Source organism: Corylus avellana, chromosome 5 (genome assembly GCF_965113065.1).
Source record: "Corylus avellana chromosome 5, dhCorAvel1.hap1.2, whole genome shotgun sequence".
Classification (NCBI taxonomy): Eukaryota; Viridiplantae; Streptophyta; class Magnoliopsida; order Fagales; family Betulaceae; genus Corylus; species Corylus avellana.
Window position 1 is genome coordinate 654,496 of NC_142494.1, and position 20,382 is coordinate 674,877.

General features: G+C 37.4%; 1 protein-coding gene and 1 pseudogene across 1 annotated transcript; one reads left to right on the forward strand and one right to left on the reverse strand.

Moving 5' to 3' along the window:
* The first annotated feature begins 6,255 nt into the window (after nt 1-6,255).
* Nucleotides 6,256-11,049, forward strand: SAP (Transducin/WD40 repeat-like superfamily protein). The gene is made up of 2 exons (XM_059593135.2): nt 6,256-6,546; nt 9,919-11,049. The coding sequence occupies exons 1-2, from the start codon at nt 6,256-6,258 to the stop codon at nt 11,047-11,049; spliced, it is 1,422 nt and encodes a 473-aa protein (XP_059449118.2).
* A 2,768-nt stretch (nt 11,050-13,817) lies between these two features.
* Nucleotides 13,818-14,921, reverse strand: LOC132183372 (serine/threonine-protein kinase ZRK1 pseudogene; annotated as a pseudogene).
* Nucleotides 14,922-20,382: the final 5,461 nt, after the last annotated feature.

Here is a 20,382-nt window from a genome sequence, read left to right on the forward strand (position 1 = left end):
AACAAGTTTGGGTCATCTTTGAGATAGACAAAATTTGATTTTACTAGGCGGATGAATTAAACAATTTCTCATTAGTACACTTCCTTCTCTTATAAATTGATTTATTTTAGCCCTTCTTAATATTTAGGATTGAGAGAGCTTCCCCCCCTCCTCCTCGCCTGTGCGGTTTTTCTCTTGTGTACCATTTTTTACTTGGAGCTTCTTCTTCTTCTTCTTTTTTTTTTTTTTTTTTGGTTTGATGCCCAAAAGCACCGCTTGTCGTGACTCCGCCTTTCCATCTCCATCCATCGCCTTTTTTCCGAGTCACTCTCTAGCATCCACGCTCTTGTGCAACTTCCTCACTCTCGGCCAGGATCCTCCAGCAAGCCTTTCTTTGCTCCTTGCTCCGATGGTTGCAGCTATTTTGTGGGTTTTTGTCTTTTTCCTTGTATTTTCTTGTTTGTTTTGTTGTCGATGAATTAAGGATTGAGAGAGTTTCTAAGAGTGAACTAGTCTTGCCAATAAATTAAGCTGTTACGGAAGCAATGCAAAGATAAAGTAGACATTGAATTAGAGTAGAATTCTATTTAATAAAAATTATATTTTATTTAAGATTAGTTTAAATTAGTTTTGTTATCAATATTTCAAGATTAGACTTAATGTATTAGATAGTATTGGAGTCATAGTATTAGAGTCTGGTTATCATTGTTGTTTAGTTGTTCCCTAGTTTAATTGTTAATCCCAAACATTGTGTTTGGAAAATGATTTTTATATTTCTTGAAAATCTAAAAAGTTAGGTTTCCTTAAAATCTAATGTTTAAGTTCTCTCATAACTTAAAATTTACCCCTGTTATGTATTCCGTGTTTACAGAAATCATTCACATAACATAAGCAAAATAGTGTTTTTACATATCAAAGCCCCCCAATGATAAGCTCTCTTATAATTCCTCGGGACAGGAAAATTCCCTCAAGGGAATGGTGGCCCAAGAGGCTAATTAGCCACCCCTCAATATCAAAGGGTGGTCGGCCACCTCAACTACTCCTTGAAAGATGACCGACCACCCCCCTTATCTCTAAGTGGGGTGGTTGACCACCCCCATAAGGGCTTGAGGTCTTTGGCCATCAAAATAAAAAAGAGAAATGATTTAAAGGGTGGTTGACTACTTCTAAGATAGTTATAGGGGTGTTTAGCAATAAAATAAAATGCTATACATTTTCTCATTTTTACATTTTTAACTTGGCGGTATAAAGTGTAAATGGTTCATACTTGGGAGTGTAAAAGTGAGAATGTGTAACATTTATTGAGAAAAAAGTTGTACACTACCCCAAGTCATCTACTGAGGTGGTTGAACAGTTTCAACCACTTTGTCGAGACTAGTCAGCCCACCCCAAACACCTTATTAAGATAATCGACCGCCTCCTCACCCGTTGAAATAGTGGTCGACTGCTCTTCAATGGGGTGGCCGATTACCTTAAAGAGAGGTGCAACAACCTTTATTATTCAACGTTTTTAACTCTTACTATTAACTCAAAACAGTGGGATTTAATTCCAAAGAATTACGGGGACCTAACGAAAAAGGTTCACAGGTTCAGTTGACAGTGGACAAACCAATTTGTTTTGTGTGTAGTGTGGTGTTGTTATTGGGGGGAAAGAGAAGTAGTGTAGGGGGTAGGGCAAATCCATAGGAGGGGTAGGGCTAAAGACCTAAATAGGCTAATAGACAGTCTTTCTTTATAAAGGTAGGAAGTTGTACTTTGCAAAAAGATATTTCAGTTATATTCCATCATCGATTATCGTTGATAAGACGTGAGCATGGCCTCCCCTCCTCCCTCCCTCTTCTTCTGGTCAAAAAGGTCGGGCCATGTCTTTTTCGGGGCCCACCTCCCTCCCCTTCCCTTCCTGTCTTTTCCTTCCCCATTTCGTACTCTTACCTTACGTCCTCCTCCCCCCCTACGTGAAACCACGCTCTCTCCTACTCCAATTTTTTTTTTTTTTTTTTTTTTTTTTAGTGTTTGAGCAAGAGACCGTATAATCATATAATTAATTATGATTGACCGTGAATTATAAAATATCTCATTGTTGTTTAAACAAATATGATCTTGTCAATTACTATTCTTCAATACAAGTACGTTCTTAGATTGATAGCCATGATAGTATGTAAAGCAATGTACAAGAGAGAAAAAATAGTAATTCGTCTTTGTGACTAAAGAGTGATTTGATTATTCTTAAAGAAAAGTTTAAAAGTGATAAAACCATTTTTAATTGTTTTTAAAGATGATTGAACCACCTCAAATAACTTAAGAGAATAGTTAATCATTGTGAACAGTATGCTTCAATCACCTCCGACCAGGCTTTAATACCCAAATTAAAGCTTTGCCACCCCCCAAATGGCCAGTTTTGAATGAGAGAGAATTGAAGGAGATTTCCATCAATTTGTAGCCGGCCCTTTTTTTTTTCTTTCTTGAGCACTACACCGGCAACTTATTATACTAGAATTTATAGGCATCATTGGATGGTACTCCCTTAGCCAAAATTCTAAAGAAAAAATTATGCATGGGATGTAATGATCACAGATCATATCAACACGTCATGGTGGCACAAGCACAAGGGACAGGGAGCTCACGCTTACTTTGATTTGAGCATGTTGCTTGTGATTTAAAATTTATATATATTTTTCTCAACACAAATCATGGGAACTGATCTCCAATCCAGACCCACCTTCATCAATCATCCTTGTGCTGACACTTCAGTTCAATCAAACCCACCAGTACCAAATCTAGACTCATTGGTACTTGTTTTTCTCCTCGATCACTTACAATTCCTATTTCAACACATCTCGCTAGATCCTGTCTTTGTTTCCTGCCTTGAAGCAATTATTTTCTTTTTTTTTCTTTTTAATAAGCATTGAAACAAATCTTTTCAAACCTAGCTACACTCTAGACAGGATGTAGGAACAATCGAATTTCCCATAATCAAGAGCTACTTTTAGGTATAGTGACAATAATTTCTTATGGGATACCTAAATTTGACTTGAATTTAATATATATGGGTTGAGTATAAAGTTGATTTATATAAAATGTTATATCCATATCTATATCTTAATACGATTAAAATTTAAATATGTGATAATTTAAGGCTAGTAATTTTTGACAAAGATGTGAATTTATTATAAAATTATCTAGTTAGAATTTTAATGAATTTAACTCGTTTAATTAAATGAATCAAATTATGATTAATCTATATAATCTTATACTCATCCTCAACACTATCACATCTAACACGCGAATATGAAATATCACTCTTACTTTTATAGTTCTATTGGACAATCAATAATAGTTGTTTTTGGTTTAATACATCTTAGTCTATTAATTGTTGGTGTAGGATTAATGGAAAAGGGTTCCTTTTATTTAGAGTAATTCTTGCAAAATAGGCAAATCTTTTATAATTGTCAAATTTGTTTATTATTAGCGTTTTTTCCTCTCCAATAGAATAATCATTCTGGAGTTTTTCTTTCTAGTATGAATAGTAAATTCTCAATGAACTCTCAATTCTTTAGTTAAAATTTGGCTAAACACTCACTTTTTCTAGTAGCTGTGCAAAAGTATCAAATAATAAACTTTCTAAATTTTACTCTAATCTACTTAAATGAAGAAAGAAATAGAGAGCCGGATAAAGCTTGCTTTTTGTAAAGATTAACCAAATTTTGGCTAAAAATAGATTTTAGAGAGCTCATTAAAAATGTTCTAATAAATTCACAATATAAACTTTTTTACTTATTTTTCAAGAGAAAACTATTAATAAATACTTCAAAACATAAAACACTACAAATTATTTTCACTTTTTAAGTTAGACAATTATATATATATATTCTTAAGAAAACACTATTTAAAAGCATTATTAAGAAAGGTAACTAATTCTGACAAATCAATTGAGTAGTACAATTAGTAACTTTTCACATAAGTAGATAGGGGCCGGGGGTTCGTGTCACTCATGCCAAAGGAGATGAAGCAGTGAGGGAGGACCCTTTCAGGTAAAAAAAGGAAACGTAATAGATAAAAATGATGAAATGAAAGAAATGTATTTTCCCCAGAAATGCAGTGGAAACTGATTACTGATTAGTCAAGTAAAAATCCAGCGAAGCATGTGGAGCATTTGGAAGGCGATCTTTTGACTCGTGACCCTGCAGTACTCCATCCCTGCTGTTTTTACAGTGGAAAGCAATGGCACAGTTGTGTCACACAAGTTGCTCATTAGTCATTGCTACGATTCCCTTTCCAGTACTTCTTCTAGGATTCGCAATATCGTGGGTAGGTTTACTCTGTCTTCATGCAAATTCAAACACCCTCCCTCCTAATTCCTCAACCCTACCTCCTCCTCCTCCTCCTCCTCTCACCTTTTTTTTTTTTTTTTTTTTTTTTTTTTTTAATTATAGTTTATGTGTTGTTTGTTAATGAATTTTAGAGGGTGTTTTATATTTTAAAATGGTATATATATATATATATATATATATATATATATAAAAGGAGAATGAGTTATTATAAATTTTGAGTTATTTATTAATGTTTTTGTTTTAAAAACAAAAAAACAAAAAGGGGGAACTTCACTTTCCCCTATACTTTCGCGAAACCTCTCACTTTGATGTATCAAACTTTTGTTTCCTTTCACTTTGCCCATTCCGTTAGGATTTTCTGTTAAATCCTAACGGAAAGGGTGAAAAATTACAATCGTGCCCTTATTTTTTATTAAAAAGGTCTTTTACTAAATCTATCGTTTGATTTAACTGCAAAAGCTAACGGTAGGGAGGTATTTGAAAGGAAACAAAAGTTTGATACACCAAAGTGAGAGGTTTTGAACAATAGGGGAATGTCTACAAAAAGCACGGAAGTATAGAGGGGTAAGTGAAGTTTCCCCAAACAAAAAAATATTTATGTTTGTCCGATGATAATTGTAACCATTTTCTTTACGTATTTAAAGTATGTTTGAAATTGTGTTTGAAAAATAAAAATTTTAAGTTAAAAAAAAAATAAAAAAACACTTTTTAACAAAAATCTTTATTTTTAAGATTTTGTCAAAAGTGTATTTTAGTAATTTTAAGGTTTTTTAACCTTTAAAATTTTTAATTAAATAGATACTTTTTGAATGTCAAACACACTTTTAGATCCTTCAAAAATACACCAAAACATGCTCTTAAAGATTTTTAAAATATATTTGTTAATGTGTTTTAGTGGGTATTCTTTATTTTTGTTTAAAAAATTGCTTCGATATTATATAAATATATGAAAATTATTTTTATGTTTTTAAGAGTGTTTTAATATGTGTTTTGGGGTTTTTTAGAATAAAAAATAAAGATCCAAACAAACTTGTTTGAATGGAAATTTTTTTCTTGATACCATCTCTTCTATACGGTTGATTCATACTATGTAATCTCTTTCATTTTTCTTAATTATATTAAAATCGATATATAATAAACACGAGAAATGAAAATGGGTTAATTTTGCAAGTGAGAAAAATCTATCTGATAATTTTCCAAGGGCCGGACGCGTAATTAAGATTTGTCTTTCACGTAGCTTGTTCTAATTCTTGTGCCGTACACCTGCAGATTGGTTGGTTGGCAGCTGCTTCATCCATTCCTGCCTGCTGCTAATCTTCCAAAACACCAAAGGATCCTCCGATTGAAGTGTATACTTCACGGTTATTACACAACTTTTTCTTTTCTTTTTTTTTTTTTTTTTTTTTTTTTTTTAAATAAAAAAAGAAAAAGAAGAAAAATTGATCTTGATAATCACCCAAAACAGGCACAGAGGAAGAAAAGGACCAGAGAGCCGAAATACGTGTTTAGAAGCACCTGAAAAAACCGTGGTGAAATGGAAAAAACCAACAGTCTCACTATCACATGAACCTGAAACTAGAACCCCCCGCCGTCTTTGCAGGGCGAGAAACCGAGGGAACCCCACCTCATAAATGAATATATTCTTCTCATAAATAAATAAGTAAATGTATTTATTTTTTTATTTTATATATATATATATATATTCTGAGCCAGCCATACGTAATCATATATAAATGCGGGTGTATGTAATAAATAATATAGTATTAATTATCCACGTAACAAAAAAAAAAAAAATATATATATATATATATATAAAAGTCAATATATATCAAAGAAGCACAAACACCCTCTTTTTGGGTCCCTCAATTTGTGTCTTTATCTCCACCTTTTTGTCCTTGTTCCTTTCTGTTCCTTCTTCTCACTTTTATAGCTTCACTTCTTGTAAATGTCTTCCTCCACTTCTTCTTCTGCTTCTTCTTCTTCTTCTTCTTCTTCGTCTTCCCATGACGGCAATGGCAATGGCGGTGGCAATGGCAATGGCGGTGGCGGTGGCGTTGGCGCCACTAGTGCAAGAAGAGGGGGTGATTTTGAAGGGCCTTCATCGTCTCGCAGGCGCGCCGTCAACGAGGTCTGGCCGGAGCCTTTTGTTGAAGCTCTTGCTGCCCAAGTCGCCATTGACGCTTCTCACTCCTTTGGCCGCCTCGCTGCCGCTCCTGCCCTCGCCAATGTATTTCGGGTATGTTCACGATTTCCATCATTTCATGCTCCTAGTGTTTTTTCTTGAGAAATTTTTCTTGGGAATTCTTGATTGAGATTTTGTTTGTGATGCCAAAATCGTTGCATTTGTTAATGTGGGTAATCTCTCTAGCTCGTATATCATTAGGAAATAGCTAGAATCATTAAATTGGAAACAGAAGGAAAAAACAAAAGAAAAGAAAAGTTGGTGTTGTTCCCGAAATGGACAAGTTATTGATCGAGTCAAAGCACCTGCCAAAAACTAAATAGGAGGATATGATTCTGTTCTATTTTTAAATAAATAAAACCAAGCTCAATAGGAGGATCTAAATGAATGGTGAGATAATAATTAGCATCCAAGAAGAAACAGTTTTGTGAAAGCAAATTGCTTTTTGATGGGTCATTTTCTAACGAAATCATGTCCTTTTCAAGAAGGTGTGGTTTTCTTCTTGGCAAAAATTAGTTCCCTCCCGTTTACCACTTCAGAAAATGTCTATTTTTGGACCATCTTTCCATATCTTATGAAAAGGGCTCTTTTGGCTTGGAGATTTCCTTTTCCCTTTATTGGCATGAATTTATATCATTTTATGCTTTAGAATTTCTCCTACTTTTGACTCAACTTTCTTATCTCTCTAGAAAATTTGTGGGTTCCCTTTCTCATCTTCTAATACTCAAATGTTTTTTTATAAAAGAATCCAGTACTACATGTGAGGCCTACTTTTTATTTTTATTTTTTTAACTTAGCGGTAGTGTTGGGAAATCATGTAGCATGATTTGAGGGGGGGGGGGGGGGGGGGGCTCTATTCATGTAAGTCTTGCATTTCTATATTTAGTTAGCATTGCCTGTGTCGGAATAGTACCTTTTTTTTGTTTTTTTTTTGTTTTTTTTTTATGTTCCACTCTCGAGAAAAGAAATAAATAAAAAAAAAAAAAAAGATTTTGGTCCACTCTCACTCTTCAATGAATGTATTAATTAATTTTTAATAGCATGAATGCAGAATAAATTTATATGATTAGAATAACCCACTAAATTTATAATAGTGGAAAGAATAGTGTTTTATGTTTTGGGTGGCTTCTTAATGTATGAAAGGAAAAAAACATGAAAATAAAAGACAAAAGGACATGTTTGGTGTTGCACTATTTTATTTGAAAGCGAGCTATAAATATTAGTAATTACTAGTTGATGGTACCGTTGGCATTAGTCAAGGCCAAGCATGTGCTTCAAAGCCAAAAAGCACGTGGAGCCCTTTCCTGGAGTTAACATGTTTGATGTCTCCTCTGGTCACCTCAACAAGTATGGTCTCATTACAAACCCAACAACCTAGTTTATGGCCTTCTGTTTTTTATGTGTTTGTTTTTTAGTTGTGGCCACTGTATTCTTTTTGAAATCCTATTTTCTTTCTCTGACAAGTAATTGCAAAGCTGTTCATACCCTCGATCTCCTATTCTCTTTTATTTATTTATTTTCCTCTTGTCCAAAATTTAAATAAGAAGATGGACTTTATAAAAAAAAAAAAAAACAAGGAAGTATTGAAGTTGAGCAAAATTTTGTGGGTATGTAGCAGAAGTAGGGCAGAGGGTCAAAGATATCTGAAAAAGGGAAGGTCAAGATGGATGTGGGGGGTGGGGAAGAAGGGGAAGGGTTGGTTTGGGGGGAGGGGGGTCATGGGAGATAAAGATTCTCTGCTTTTAACGAGACAGGCCTTTGGCTTGCCCTTTCTTGGAAATGAAAGAAAAATTCGTGGGAAAGCACGCTTCGTTATCCTATGTTTTATATATCTCATATTATGTAACCTTTTCTTAATGATATAACGCATGGACCACATCTCTTCTAGCCTAGGCTCTTTGTCTTTGTCCTTTCCCGGCCCTCAACTGCTTGTTAAGGTATCTCTTGCAATCAACATATGAATCCCATTAAATTTTCTAATTTATTTGTCGAATTGCTAATAATGAAAGCAATTTTTCCCTTTTGCCATAAGGTATGGTTCTTTGACATTAAATGGCACAGCACCTGTTGTTGCTTGCATTGGTTACTCAAAAAGGGAATTAATACGTAAAAATGGCAGTAATGGTTGCGGTTGCCTGCAGCCTGTTGCCTCTCTCTCTCTCGTTATGTGTTTCTTTACGTGGGAGACTGTACTTGGTGTGTACCTTATGATTTGTTGTTAACATGGATTGAGTAAGTAATTATAAAGCAAGGAGCTGTCATGGTCTCCCTCCCCCCTGATAGTAAAATGGCACGAGCGAGGGTGCTGTTCATGAACATGCTACAAGACAAAGGTAATTATCTATGTTGAAAAAGACAGCATATATATACACTAAAGAGAAAGGAAAAACCCTTTTGTTTATTTAGGGCTTCCGCCTGACATCTCTCTTACACCTATACTTCTGCTCTCTAGTCCCTAGTCTCTCCTGCCTGGCTGCTAGCTGCTAGCTGCTAGCTGCTTCATGCCTGCCTGCTATCACTGCCTCCACCTTCCAAAGTCTCTCACAATTCAAAGCTTTTCGGGCGTGGCATGGACTTTGGCTCTAATATCCGTCAGCTTTCTGATTGGGAACCCAATCACATGCTGCCATCACTTATTTACCTTTTTCTTTTTTCTTTTTCTTTTTGGTTAAAAGCTGAACCCATTCATTTACACTGCTGCCTCAATATCCTACTTCCTATACCCTATGACACCTTCCTTATGTTTAACGGTTAAAGTGGACAAAACTTGGTCAAAACTGGATGCTTTTACCCGTTATAATTTTTAATTTCAAGCCTAATAATAAATAAACCCATTTTTGTTGTGGAATCATTTTTTGGCTGCACTCCTTAATTTTAGCATGCTTTTTCCTTCTTGCTTTGCAGTAGAAGACAACGTATTATGTCATTAATGCTACTTTTTAAGACTCATTTATTACACGAGTGACATTTAAGATGATAATAAGCAAGTGTAGAGAAATAAATGGGTTTGTTTCTGCTCAAAACCAAATATAAATATATCCAAAATATGGGAGACCTTTTTTTAACGTCTCCACACAAAGAAGAAAATGAGAGGAAAATGGGAAATGAAGTGAATTCCGAGCCGTGATTTTGAGGTGTGCTTCTTAGTTGATTTGATTGAGCTTCTACTTAAGACAAAAATTCCTCAAAATTACTAGGATACCTAGAACATGTAGTAAATATTATGTTTTTTAGGCTTTTGGGTGAACCAGCGGGTGCATGTCACGAAGACATGTTTGTGTATGCTAAATTGTTCCACAAAGTTTTAGGGTAACATTCTCCGTAACATCTTATCGATTTTTTTAACTTCACCGTTTGATTTTTCAATTCTCAACGTGCATGCATGACGTTTCAATTGGCTACGTGGAATTTCTTTGGGCTTTGCAGGTTTCTTCCACGTGGCGGGCAGTCTCTCGCTCCGATCTCCTCTGGCATCGCCTCACTCGTAGCATCTGGGGCAGGACCCACCTCCTCCGCGCCACGTGGCGCGACGAGTTCGTGTACTGGCATCGGACGGCCCAGAACTTCCGCGCAGGGAGGTCGTCGCACGCCACGCTGAACTTCTTCGACCTGACCGACATGGACGACCCCGACGCTCACACGTGCCGGTGCATAACTCTCTCCGATCGTCACGTGGCGTGCGGGTTCGCCGACGGCGCGGTCCGGCTCTTCGACATCGAGAGCTTCGTCCACATCGGCACGTTCCAGCCCCACCACCCAAACCGTCTCGGTCGGTTCTCGCAGGCGGTGTCGGGGATCGTCCTAACCAGCAATTCCGGGTTGGTGTTCGCCAGGCTGGACGGGGACATCCACGTGGCGATCATTAATGAGCCTGGTCCGGCGGCCCATCCGCGGAGGGCCCATGCGGGGGACGTAGTGAGGGACGGGGCTTTGGTGGACTTCACAGGCTGCGACAGGTGGTGGGTGGGCCTCTACGCGGGGGCGGCGGGCCGGGCATTCCACATATGGGACGGGGTGACGGAGGAGCTGTTGTTCGTGGGTGGGTCGTTGACCGACCCGGAGGCTGTGATGGGCTGGCACATGCTGACAGAAGCAACTGAGTTCGTGGGACGGGTTCGGGTCACAAACCAGGAATTGGGCGTGGCGTGCACGAGCTCGAGAGTGATGGTGTTCGATCTGAGGAACCACGGGATGATATTGGGTGAGGAGGAGTACCGGAGAGGCGTGGTGGTGACTTCGCTGGACGTGGGAGACGGGGTGTACGTTACCGTGGACGGGCGCGGGAGGGCTAGCGTGCGCAGGGTGGAGACGATGGCGGAGGTGTGTAGGTTCAACATGGGGGCGAGTGGCGGCGGGGTGATGGGGTGCATGAACATGGGTTGCGTGCTGCGAAGCGCTGGCAGAGTGATTATGGTGTGGGGGGCAGAGGATGGAGAGTATCTGTACCGGTTTAGGGACAGAGTCGGGGAACTAAACGCTTTTGTGGCGAATGAGAGACACGTGGCTGCTGCGGGAATTGACACGACAATACACCTGTGGGATTTTGGTGCGCAGTAGGGGGAGGGTGGAGTTAGGACAGTGACGTGAGAGAGAGGGAGAGAGTGGGGCGTAGGAAACGCTGTTTTGGGGACTTTTTAGGTGGTGGGTGACCAAAAAGGCCTTTCTAATTGTTAATGTATAGTTTCAAAGCCTTCAAGTGGCTGTAGTGGTAATTCGATGCAGGTGATGGGGCCCTCTGAGCTGTAGCTTATTCTTAATTTCTTATCTACTTTGTATGACTCCTATTTTAATTTGGCTCACAAAAATGCCGACCTTTTTTCCCTACTCAGATTCCTACTGGTAGGGCTTTCTTTTAACTCTTCCTTTTCGTCAATCTCCCTCCTCTATTTTATTCAAATATTTGTTTTATTTTATTTGTCTTGGTATTCATTATTTATTTTTAAAAATTATTCATTTGCTCCGTAACTCTTTGTCCATCTTTTTAATTACGAGATGGAAGACACTTTGATCAACCAACATCCTAATATATACGTTTGACTGCTTTTCTATTCAATTCACCAAGTTCAAACAATTCAAAATATTCTCCTCTTACTAAGTTTAATCATATTGTTAGATGACTCTCCTAGTTAACTTACACAAAAGCTCCACACTAACAATTGAACAACTTTTGTTAGGGTGAACACCAATGAATCAATGACAAAGACAATAAAATATTTGTACAAATCAAATCATAATCATATACGTGCAGTAACAACTTTGAGTAGCAAAAAAGAAACTCACAAACATTTGCAGAAAAATATGTGAAAAACCTTCCAATGAGAAGAAAAAGCCACGGGATCTAATCCAATTAAGTCTTCTAATGTCAACAATAATGAGTTTACTTCCATCTTTTCTATGATAATTTCTAGAGGTTACCAATACATTAAGAGCTTATGCATTTTTAGATTACAATATAAATTCATCACTTCAAGGTGGATTTCAATAAAAATAACAAGGAAAGTTCTCACCAAGTGGGTATTGTCAACCAAACAATTGGAGAGGAATTCCAATGATCAACACCCATCAATACAAAGCTCTCATATCCAGAAACAACATATCAAAATTTCAGTAAAATTGAACCACAAATGACCCCACAAAAGCTTACCAAATTTCTCCCATCTAATTTGTTCGCGTCTCACCTCACTCTGAAACACCCGGATCTTGCTTCAAAACTAACAAACACTCTCTTCTTTTGTCTCAAGGGGCCATCTCATAGGTGATTTCTTTATTTTTTATTTTTTTTATTAAAAGATAGGCTTTGTTTGTTCTTCTCACGACGGCTAAAACATAAAATACTCAGAATTTATATCGTATTTCACCACTTTTTCCAAAAAAAAAGGGGTCTAAAACACATTAAATTGAGCCTTATTGCTCATTTCTTTTTCTTTTATTAACCACGAGGGTTGGTCAAAAAGCAGTACACAAGAAATGATTAGAACACATAATAAAATGCACAAAGCCTGCCTTCAAATTTACTGTGCATTTGTTGGAGGCCTTCTTTACTGCAGAAGACAACGTGTTACCACTGTTTGAACCCAAACCTGTGCCTACTTTTGATATCAGGGAGTAAAACATGTTTATCCTTTTGTCGATCACAAATCCATGCACATAAAAGTATGCTGAGGGTCTATTTTGGGTGAGGATTAATTCCCCAAGTTTCAAATTTGCCACGTTTTACACCAACAAATTGCATATACAATTATTTGTATATGATTTAAATTTTAGTCAAGCAATGGTTGCGTCTGTATAATCCTCTCTGCTTGCGTCTGCATCTTATCTTTATCAACAACATTCATATATAGCCTCTGTTTGCTGTTGATGCTTGATGATGTTGAGATCTGCCATACTAAGTCCAAGTCAAAGAACACTTGTGATACCTACGATAAGAAGAAGAGTCAGCACGAAGGCTTGTCGGGTGTGTCGATGAAAAATGTTTTCGATGCCCAAGTCACTTGAGTGAACCTACGAAGTAGGCTGAGAACTTTCGAAATTAGAAAGAACGGCTAATCTATTGTAAAAGGAATGAGTGAATTAATATCTTGTGCTGGAGCCTGTTTCTCAGCATGACCTTCCTAGGTGTTGTCTTCCAATTGGGTTGCACGTGAATTGCCTATAACGTTTGGACACCGACTCTGATAAGGCATCTCCCTGATAATCCTTCTAATAACGTGCACGCATCATTTAGGTGGCATTAAGGCCTGTTTGTTAAACACCACCCATCCTTAAATACTATTCACTTCATTTTTTCAAAAAAATCAACGTTAATACATTTTCACTTTTTATATCGCATCATTCATTTTTTACTATTATTCAATTAAAAAATTCACTACAAAAACAAAATTTTTCATTTTTCAATACCATTTTTTCACTTTTCTATACCAATAATTATTATTATTTTTAACACAAAAACTGTGAACAGTATCATTAGAGGGCCTATTTGGGGTTTGGCTTGGACTTGTTAGCTCCTTCAATTGACTAATCAGCCCAAGCTGAATAAAGTTGAATCAAAAAATCAAAGTCCTCTTGAAGTTTTTCTTTTGTAGAACTCTCTCTCTTGATGTGTGTAAGTTCTCTAACTTTCAACAGAATCAAAAGGTATTGCATACAAATCATCTGCCAGCTCCAGTACTGTAAGGGCTTCTACAATTCTATCTTCACAGAGGAAGATAGAATTACACATATTATTAACCGAAAATTGGAGAGCCATAAAAATGATATTTAATTATTTGATAAGTAATGTTTACATAGGAAATTTGATGGACTAACAGGGAAAATAACCAGAGGGAAAGACTAGGGGGAGCCATACATTCTCCCTTATTTGATAAAATTGACGCTTACAAAGGCACTTGGATGCAGCAAGTGAGGAAATATTAATAATCATGGTTGGAGAATCCTCTCAATCCGCCTAAGTTCTTTTGTAACATCGACCATTGTGGGGCGATTATCTGGATCGTCTTTCGTGCATGCAAAGGCAAGCTCCAGCACAGCTGCTCCTTCCCTTGCAATGATTGCAGGATCCACAATCTCATTTATTCTACACTTTCTCACATATTTTACTATGTCCGAATCTTCTGTTCCTCGACGTTCATCACGGGCCAGTAGTTCAGTTAAAAGCACTAATAGAAGTACACCAAAGCTATAAACATCACTTTTCTCTGTTACTCGGGCTGTTGCACCATAGTTAGGGCACATAAATCCAAAACTCCCGCACAGTGTCGAATCATTTGCGTGAGTTTCACCCTCTGGAATTGTTATGGAATATGAAAAATCAGACAGTTTGGGGACATCATGTTCGGTAAATAAAATATTTTTAAGATTTATATCCCTATGAACGATGGGTCTGGAGAAAGCAGTGTGGAGATAAGCAATTGCATGAGAAATTTCCCTTGCAACCTTTAATTTACTCTGCCACGCCATTCTCTGATGTGGAGATGCATCAGAATTGGAGCCAAGAATTCGACTGTGAAGGGTTGTTTTCTCAGTAGATTCATACACCAAAATAGGAACTTGAGTCTCGAGGCAGCATCCCACGAGCCGTAGAACATTCTTGTGAGCGTTCATCTTTGCAGAAATAACTATATCAGTGAAGACCTCATCCAAATATAGGGTGCCTTTATCCTTCTTAATGGAAATAGTTCGGCCTTCAAGAGAACCCTTATACCATTTCCAGCACCCATCATCATGTAAAGCAAGGCGAGGATCATAGTTATTGGTGGCAGAGATAAGGTCTGTCTCGGAGAAGTTACGGATGGGAATAGGAGGCTTGCCATTACAAGTGGCAACCAGCTTCTCAAGTAGGATGCCTCCATTCTTCTGGAATGCTCTCTCTTTCTCTCTCTTTCTGCCCATTCTAAACATTCTTAACAAATGGATGCAAATGGGAGGTGGTTCAACTACCAAGAAAGAAAAAAGCAATTGGATGCAAATGGAACTTGAAGAAGGTGATATTCTTCTTCTAGAGATTGGAGCTGTTATGCGTGCCTTGAATCTAGGGGTGGGACCCAACCAATTTTGTTGTGTTATACAAGGATTGGAATTCCCTTTCATGGTTGGAGTTGGAGTTTTTGTCCTACACGAAAGTGGGTTTCCTTGTTGGACTTCTAGTAGGAAAAAAGCACCGACTATGTGCTCCTATATAAAGACAAGTGCTGTGCAGCAATGAGGTGTGCAAAAATAAAAATAATATTTGCTTTGGTGTGCCAAAAGCAATTGAGAGAAAGAAAAGGTGAGAGCAAGAAAAAGAGAGAGTTTGTTTTTCCCCTTTTTGTTATTATTCTCCTTTGGGCAAAGTAAGAATTGGGTGTATTTGGGGCTTTGAGTTTGAGTGGTTTTCTCACCCTGTTACTCTCTTGTACTCATCTTTTGATAGTGAATTTTCTCTGGGTCGTCTCCGCCAGTGGATGTAGGCTTGTTAAGCCGAACCACTTAAATCTTTGTGTCGTGTGTGATTACTTATCTTTATTATTCCGCATCCTTTTTTTTTTTTGCATCTCACGGGTCTTGGGAAATAGGATTAATTTCCTAACAGGAGCTGCAGATATGCTAACCATAAGTGGTTATTGGAGCTAAGTTCAAACATTGTTTGGGCTTAGCCAATATTGTGAAGATTTGAAGCAAATTGGGAGTGCAACAGTGAAGTAGAGAATATTCGCCAAGGTGGAGAATTGTTGAAAAATTGGCTCATACTCATAGTAGACAAAAAGGAAAGGCTTTGTCTCTTTGTCAAACTTGTCATGCTCCTTACCTCCAAATACACCGTATAAAGACTTCTCAAACAATGAAGTTTATGCACCTAAGAGTTGTAATCGTACTCTAGAGCATTTTTAGTAGTTTCCTCGTCATTTTTCTTATATTTAAGAATTTAAACTATTTTTTGCTTTCTTATGTCAAAATACACCCAATAGCTTTCCTTAATCATTCCATATATCATTAAAATATTTATTTTTTTAATTTTATTTATATATATATATATATATATATATATACACTCGATGTTAACGAGTAGACCATAGTACCGTACACGCTCTTGATCTACTAGTTATAGCGTTGCTTTGGTTTCCAACAAATAATCTCAACCCCTCATTTTGCCAGATAATTGAAAACGTACGTAAAGAAAAACAATGCTTAAGTAGGAAAAAAAAAATAGAAAAGGCTAGTTAGTACTCTTTGTTTTTCCTATGATATTTCTTTGCAACTAAATAGAGCTAAACGAGCTTCAATTCGCACAAAAAATAGAAAAAAAAAAAAAAGAAAAAAAAAGGCTGAAATTTGATTCGTATCCTCGATCTTCAGAAGAATGCGACACCGCCAACCCATGGCTCGATTCACCCGATTTCAAAGAGAGAGAAGCAAAAGCCCTTGAATTGAAGCTAAAAGAAAAGAAAAATAAAAATAATAATAATAATTCAACCTTTCTTGGGCGTGGAGGTTCAGCTTTGTGGGTGTCAATTACGTGTCGGATTATCAAAGTTTTGGATATTTTGAAACTGAAACTGCTGGGTGATTGGTCTTCTGGATTGCCTCTATAGACTATTGCTGGCGGCTTGCTAACGGTGCTCTCTAAAAGTACTCATGTCAATGTGTAGACGTCTTGCTGACGGAGCTCTCTATGTCTCTTTTGAAACTCTCTCATCACGACGGGCTTACTAACGGTATTGTTGACGAGGCGATTTGGAGTGCTACCGACATTATTACGTTATTTGAGATTGGGCAAATGAATGCTGTTTAATGTCCAGAGCTGCCCATTAGAAGATTGCATATTATTGATCTCGCTTATAATAGTTTCTCTGGAAATTTGACCGCAATGGATTTCTTACATTGGAATTCCAGGAAAATTGTTGGTCCAAATCAATTGGAATACATGGTGGCACATTTTCACGTAGTCCGGTGGGATTCAACTTTCCCATACAAAGTCGCAATGACAAACAAACGCATAAATTTAGAGTATGAGAAAATCCAAGATGTGTTCATGGTCATTGATTTTTCAAGCAATAGATTTGAAGGAGAAATTTCAGAACTTGTGGAGAGTCTTAAAAGACTTCATTTGCTAAATATTTCTAATAATGCTCTTATTGGTCTTGTCCCATCATCCTTAGGGAATCATGCAGATCGTAGAATACACGTTCTGATACTGCGCTCGATCCTGTGATTGAGCGCATGATCAATCGCACATGTTCCTGAAAGTGCGATTGATTGCCCTCGTGCCTGCAATCGAGCGCACGCGGGAAGTCATTATGTTATTTTTGCTTTTTTATTATTTAAACTAACTTTTTGTTGTTATTTTAATAGGGTTAGGGTTTTGAGAGTTTTTATTTCGTTATTTTATTTGGTTTAAGGTTTTTAGGATATTTATGTCATATTTTATTAGGTTTAAGGTTTTGAGCTATAAATATATGCTTATAGCTTCTAGAGAAATAAGTTGTTTTATTATTGATTTTGATTAATGTGAATACTCAGAGTTGAATTTATTCCTTTTTTTTTTTTTTTTTTTTTTTTTTCAAACTTTAGAGAGTATCTATTGTTTTTAGAAGAATTCTTAGATCATTGATAAACTTAAGATTTAGAATTAGTTATCCGTTGCTTTCTTGTTGTTCTTCACTGCAGCCCACTAAGTCACACTACATCAGTTGGTATAAGAGCTCAATTACTTTCCATGAATGGGGAGGAGTGACCGTTGTGCAAACATGAACGAGGTGCACGTAAGAAGTAATCGGCAATTCGCTTGCGGTACATGAGTGGTGTGCCGGATGGTTGTCGTTGCCAACCAAGACCGCGATTCACGGGGGCGGAAGACAAATATATCGCTGAACGTAGGCAACACACTGAGGATCGACTCAAGGCCATGAGGGAACAAATTGAAGACCTCACTACCCAAGTATCCGACTGGTGTCGTCAACATGAGAGCGAATCTAGAAACCCGTTTGCGGAGCGCCGAATGCATGGACGTTAGCACCTTGCGCAAGCTCATGCCAATTGGCGGGTGAGTAGATTTGAACTCAATATTCCAAAATTCGATGGGGATCTAGAATCCGAAGAATTTATGGATTGGGTGTTGGCTGTTGAAGAGGTTATTGAATTCAACGGGGTGCCCGATGAGCGACGAGTCTCTTTGGTGGTACGCACATTCTGGGGAAGAGTTGGTGCGTGGTGGCAACAACTGAAGAAAACTAGGATACGGCAAGGCAAATAGAAGATCATTAGTTGGGAAAAACTATTGAAATATATGCGAGTCGCTTTCTTGCCCCATAGTTCTACCATTGGTCAGAAGTCACAAAATTGGAGACAAGGGTTTATGGCAGTGACAAATAAAATAGAAAATTCCTACAAAAAAAAATTGTTTAGGGAAACATGGAGTGAGGCGAAGAGTCCACGACGGGCAAATTAGACCCTTACTTGCCAACCACAAATCCATAAACCGAATCCATATTCTGTGGAGGAAGAAAAAGAATATGTGGATGGAGAGTTTCAGGAATCCGCATTCATTGATGACGAGTTCCAACATGAAGCTGTTGAAGATCCTTCGCAAGGATTTGTGACTTGAGATTCCCCACCAACCTATGATGAGGAGCCCGAAGAAGATGATTCATGGGAAGAGAAAAAAATCCTGGAGGAGCACGAAGAAGATGGGATTTATCCCATGTTTGATGGCCTCTACCCCAAAGAAGATGATCAATTGGAAGAGAAGAGCCCACGGATGACATCATCGGTTATGAAGAGGGTGGTGAAGACCTTTCAGGTGAAATGCCTACTTTTACTGGTGAAGAGGTTGATTATGTTGATTTCCTTGGTGTTGAAGATATTTTAAATTCTCCTAATGACGATTATGGTGAGTTTTATGCGGATGAGAAAAATTAAATGTTCACAAGGGAAACAATGGCTGACCCATTCTTAAGTATTTTCATGGCACGTGGAAGGGAGAATGAACGAGAGAAGAATGACAAATCTAAAGTATTGCCAAGTGGTATGTGGGGCTTTTACGACAAAAATCGAGGTATACCGATGATGAAGAGCCTCGCATTTAATGTGGGGTGGTGTTTTGTCTTGATCTTGAGTAAGGGCGAGTGGAATGAGTTTACTGGACATCCGAAGGACCGTGGAAAGAACTGGCCGAATTCGTGGGCGAATTCTCTCCAACAAGGGGAGAATGATGTAGATCGCAGAACACATGTTCTGATACTACGCTCGATCCTACGATCGAGCACATGATCGATCGCACAAGTTCCTGGAAGTGCGATCGATCGCCTGAGTGCCTGCGATTGAGCACACGTGGGGAGTCATTATGTTATTTTTGCTTTTTTATTATTTAAATCGACTTTATGTTGTTATTTTATTATGGTTAGGATTTTGAGAGTTTTTATTTCGTTATTTTATTAGGTTTAAGGTTTTGGGGGTATTTATGTCATATTTTATTAGGTTTAGGGTTTTGAGTTATAAATATATGCTTATAGCCTCCAGAGAAATCAGTTGTTGTTTTATTATTGATTTTGATTAATAAGAATACTCAGAGTTGAGTTTATTCCTCTTTTCCTTTAAACTTTAGAGAATATCTATTGTTTTTAGAAGAATTTTTAGATCATTGATAAAGTCAAGATCTAGAATTAGTTATCCGATGCTTTCTTCTTGTTCTTCACTATAGCGCACTAAGTCACGCTGCATCAGGGAACTTGACACGTATGAAATAAATGGACTTTTTTGAAAACAAGTTGTTTGGAGAAATACCTCCATAACTAACACAAGTATTTTTCCTTGCGTCATTTAAGGTCTCCAACAAACGTCTAATAGGACCTATATATACCACAAGAAAATCAATTTGAAACATTTTAGAATAGTTCATTTAGAAGTAATCCAGGGTTGTGTGGAAGAAATGTAGAGATTTTAAGTACACAGCAACTGTGCCTTCTCCCTTTGTAGACAATCAAAGCTCAAAGCCTCAATTTGAATTTAGTTGGAAAGCAGTTGGCATAGGGTATGGATGTGGATTTATGATAGGAGTTGTTGTGGGGCAAATTGTGATTGCAAGGAAGTACAAATGGTTTGTGAAGATTTTGGAAGGATGTAGCAAACTCAAAGAATGGTGAATTTAAGAAAGCCTCAAATTTAAATTTAGTTAAATAAAATGTTTTAGGAAAAGTATTAATTTTTATCTTTCTAGCATTATTGTATGGTGCTTGATGGAATTGTAAGCCTATAAAAAATTCAATGTAATATCTTACTCTTTGTGTGTGTGAGTTTGCCAAAAAAAAAAAAAAAACAGCTTTCCTCGTTTGTTGGCTTTGTCCTAGTTTATGTCTTGCAAATTAAACAACTTTTGTTTGGGTGAACACCAATGATTCAATGACAAAGACAGTAAAA

Bases quoted from the DNA above. Each gene is read 5' to 3' on its own strand.
- SAP (XM_059593135.2), top strand. From the start codon at position 6,256: ATGTCTTCCTCCACTTCTTCTTCTGCTTCTTCTTCTTCTTCTTCTTCT. The intron at 6,547-9,918 runs GTATGTTCACGA...TGGGCTTTGCAG, and splicing joins CCCTCGCCAATGTATTTCGG to GTTTCTTCCACGTGGCGGGC.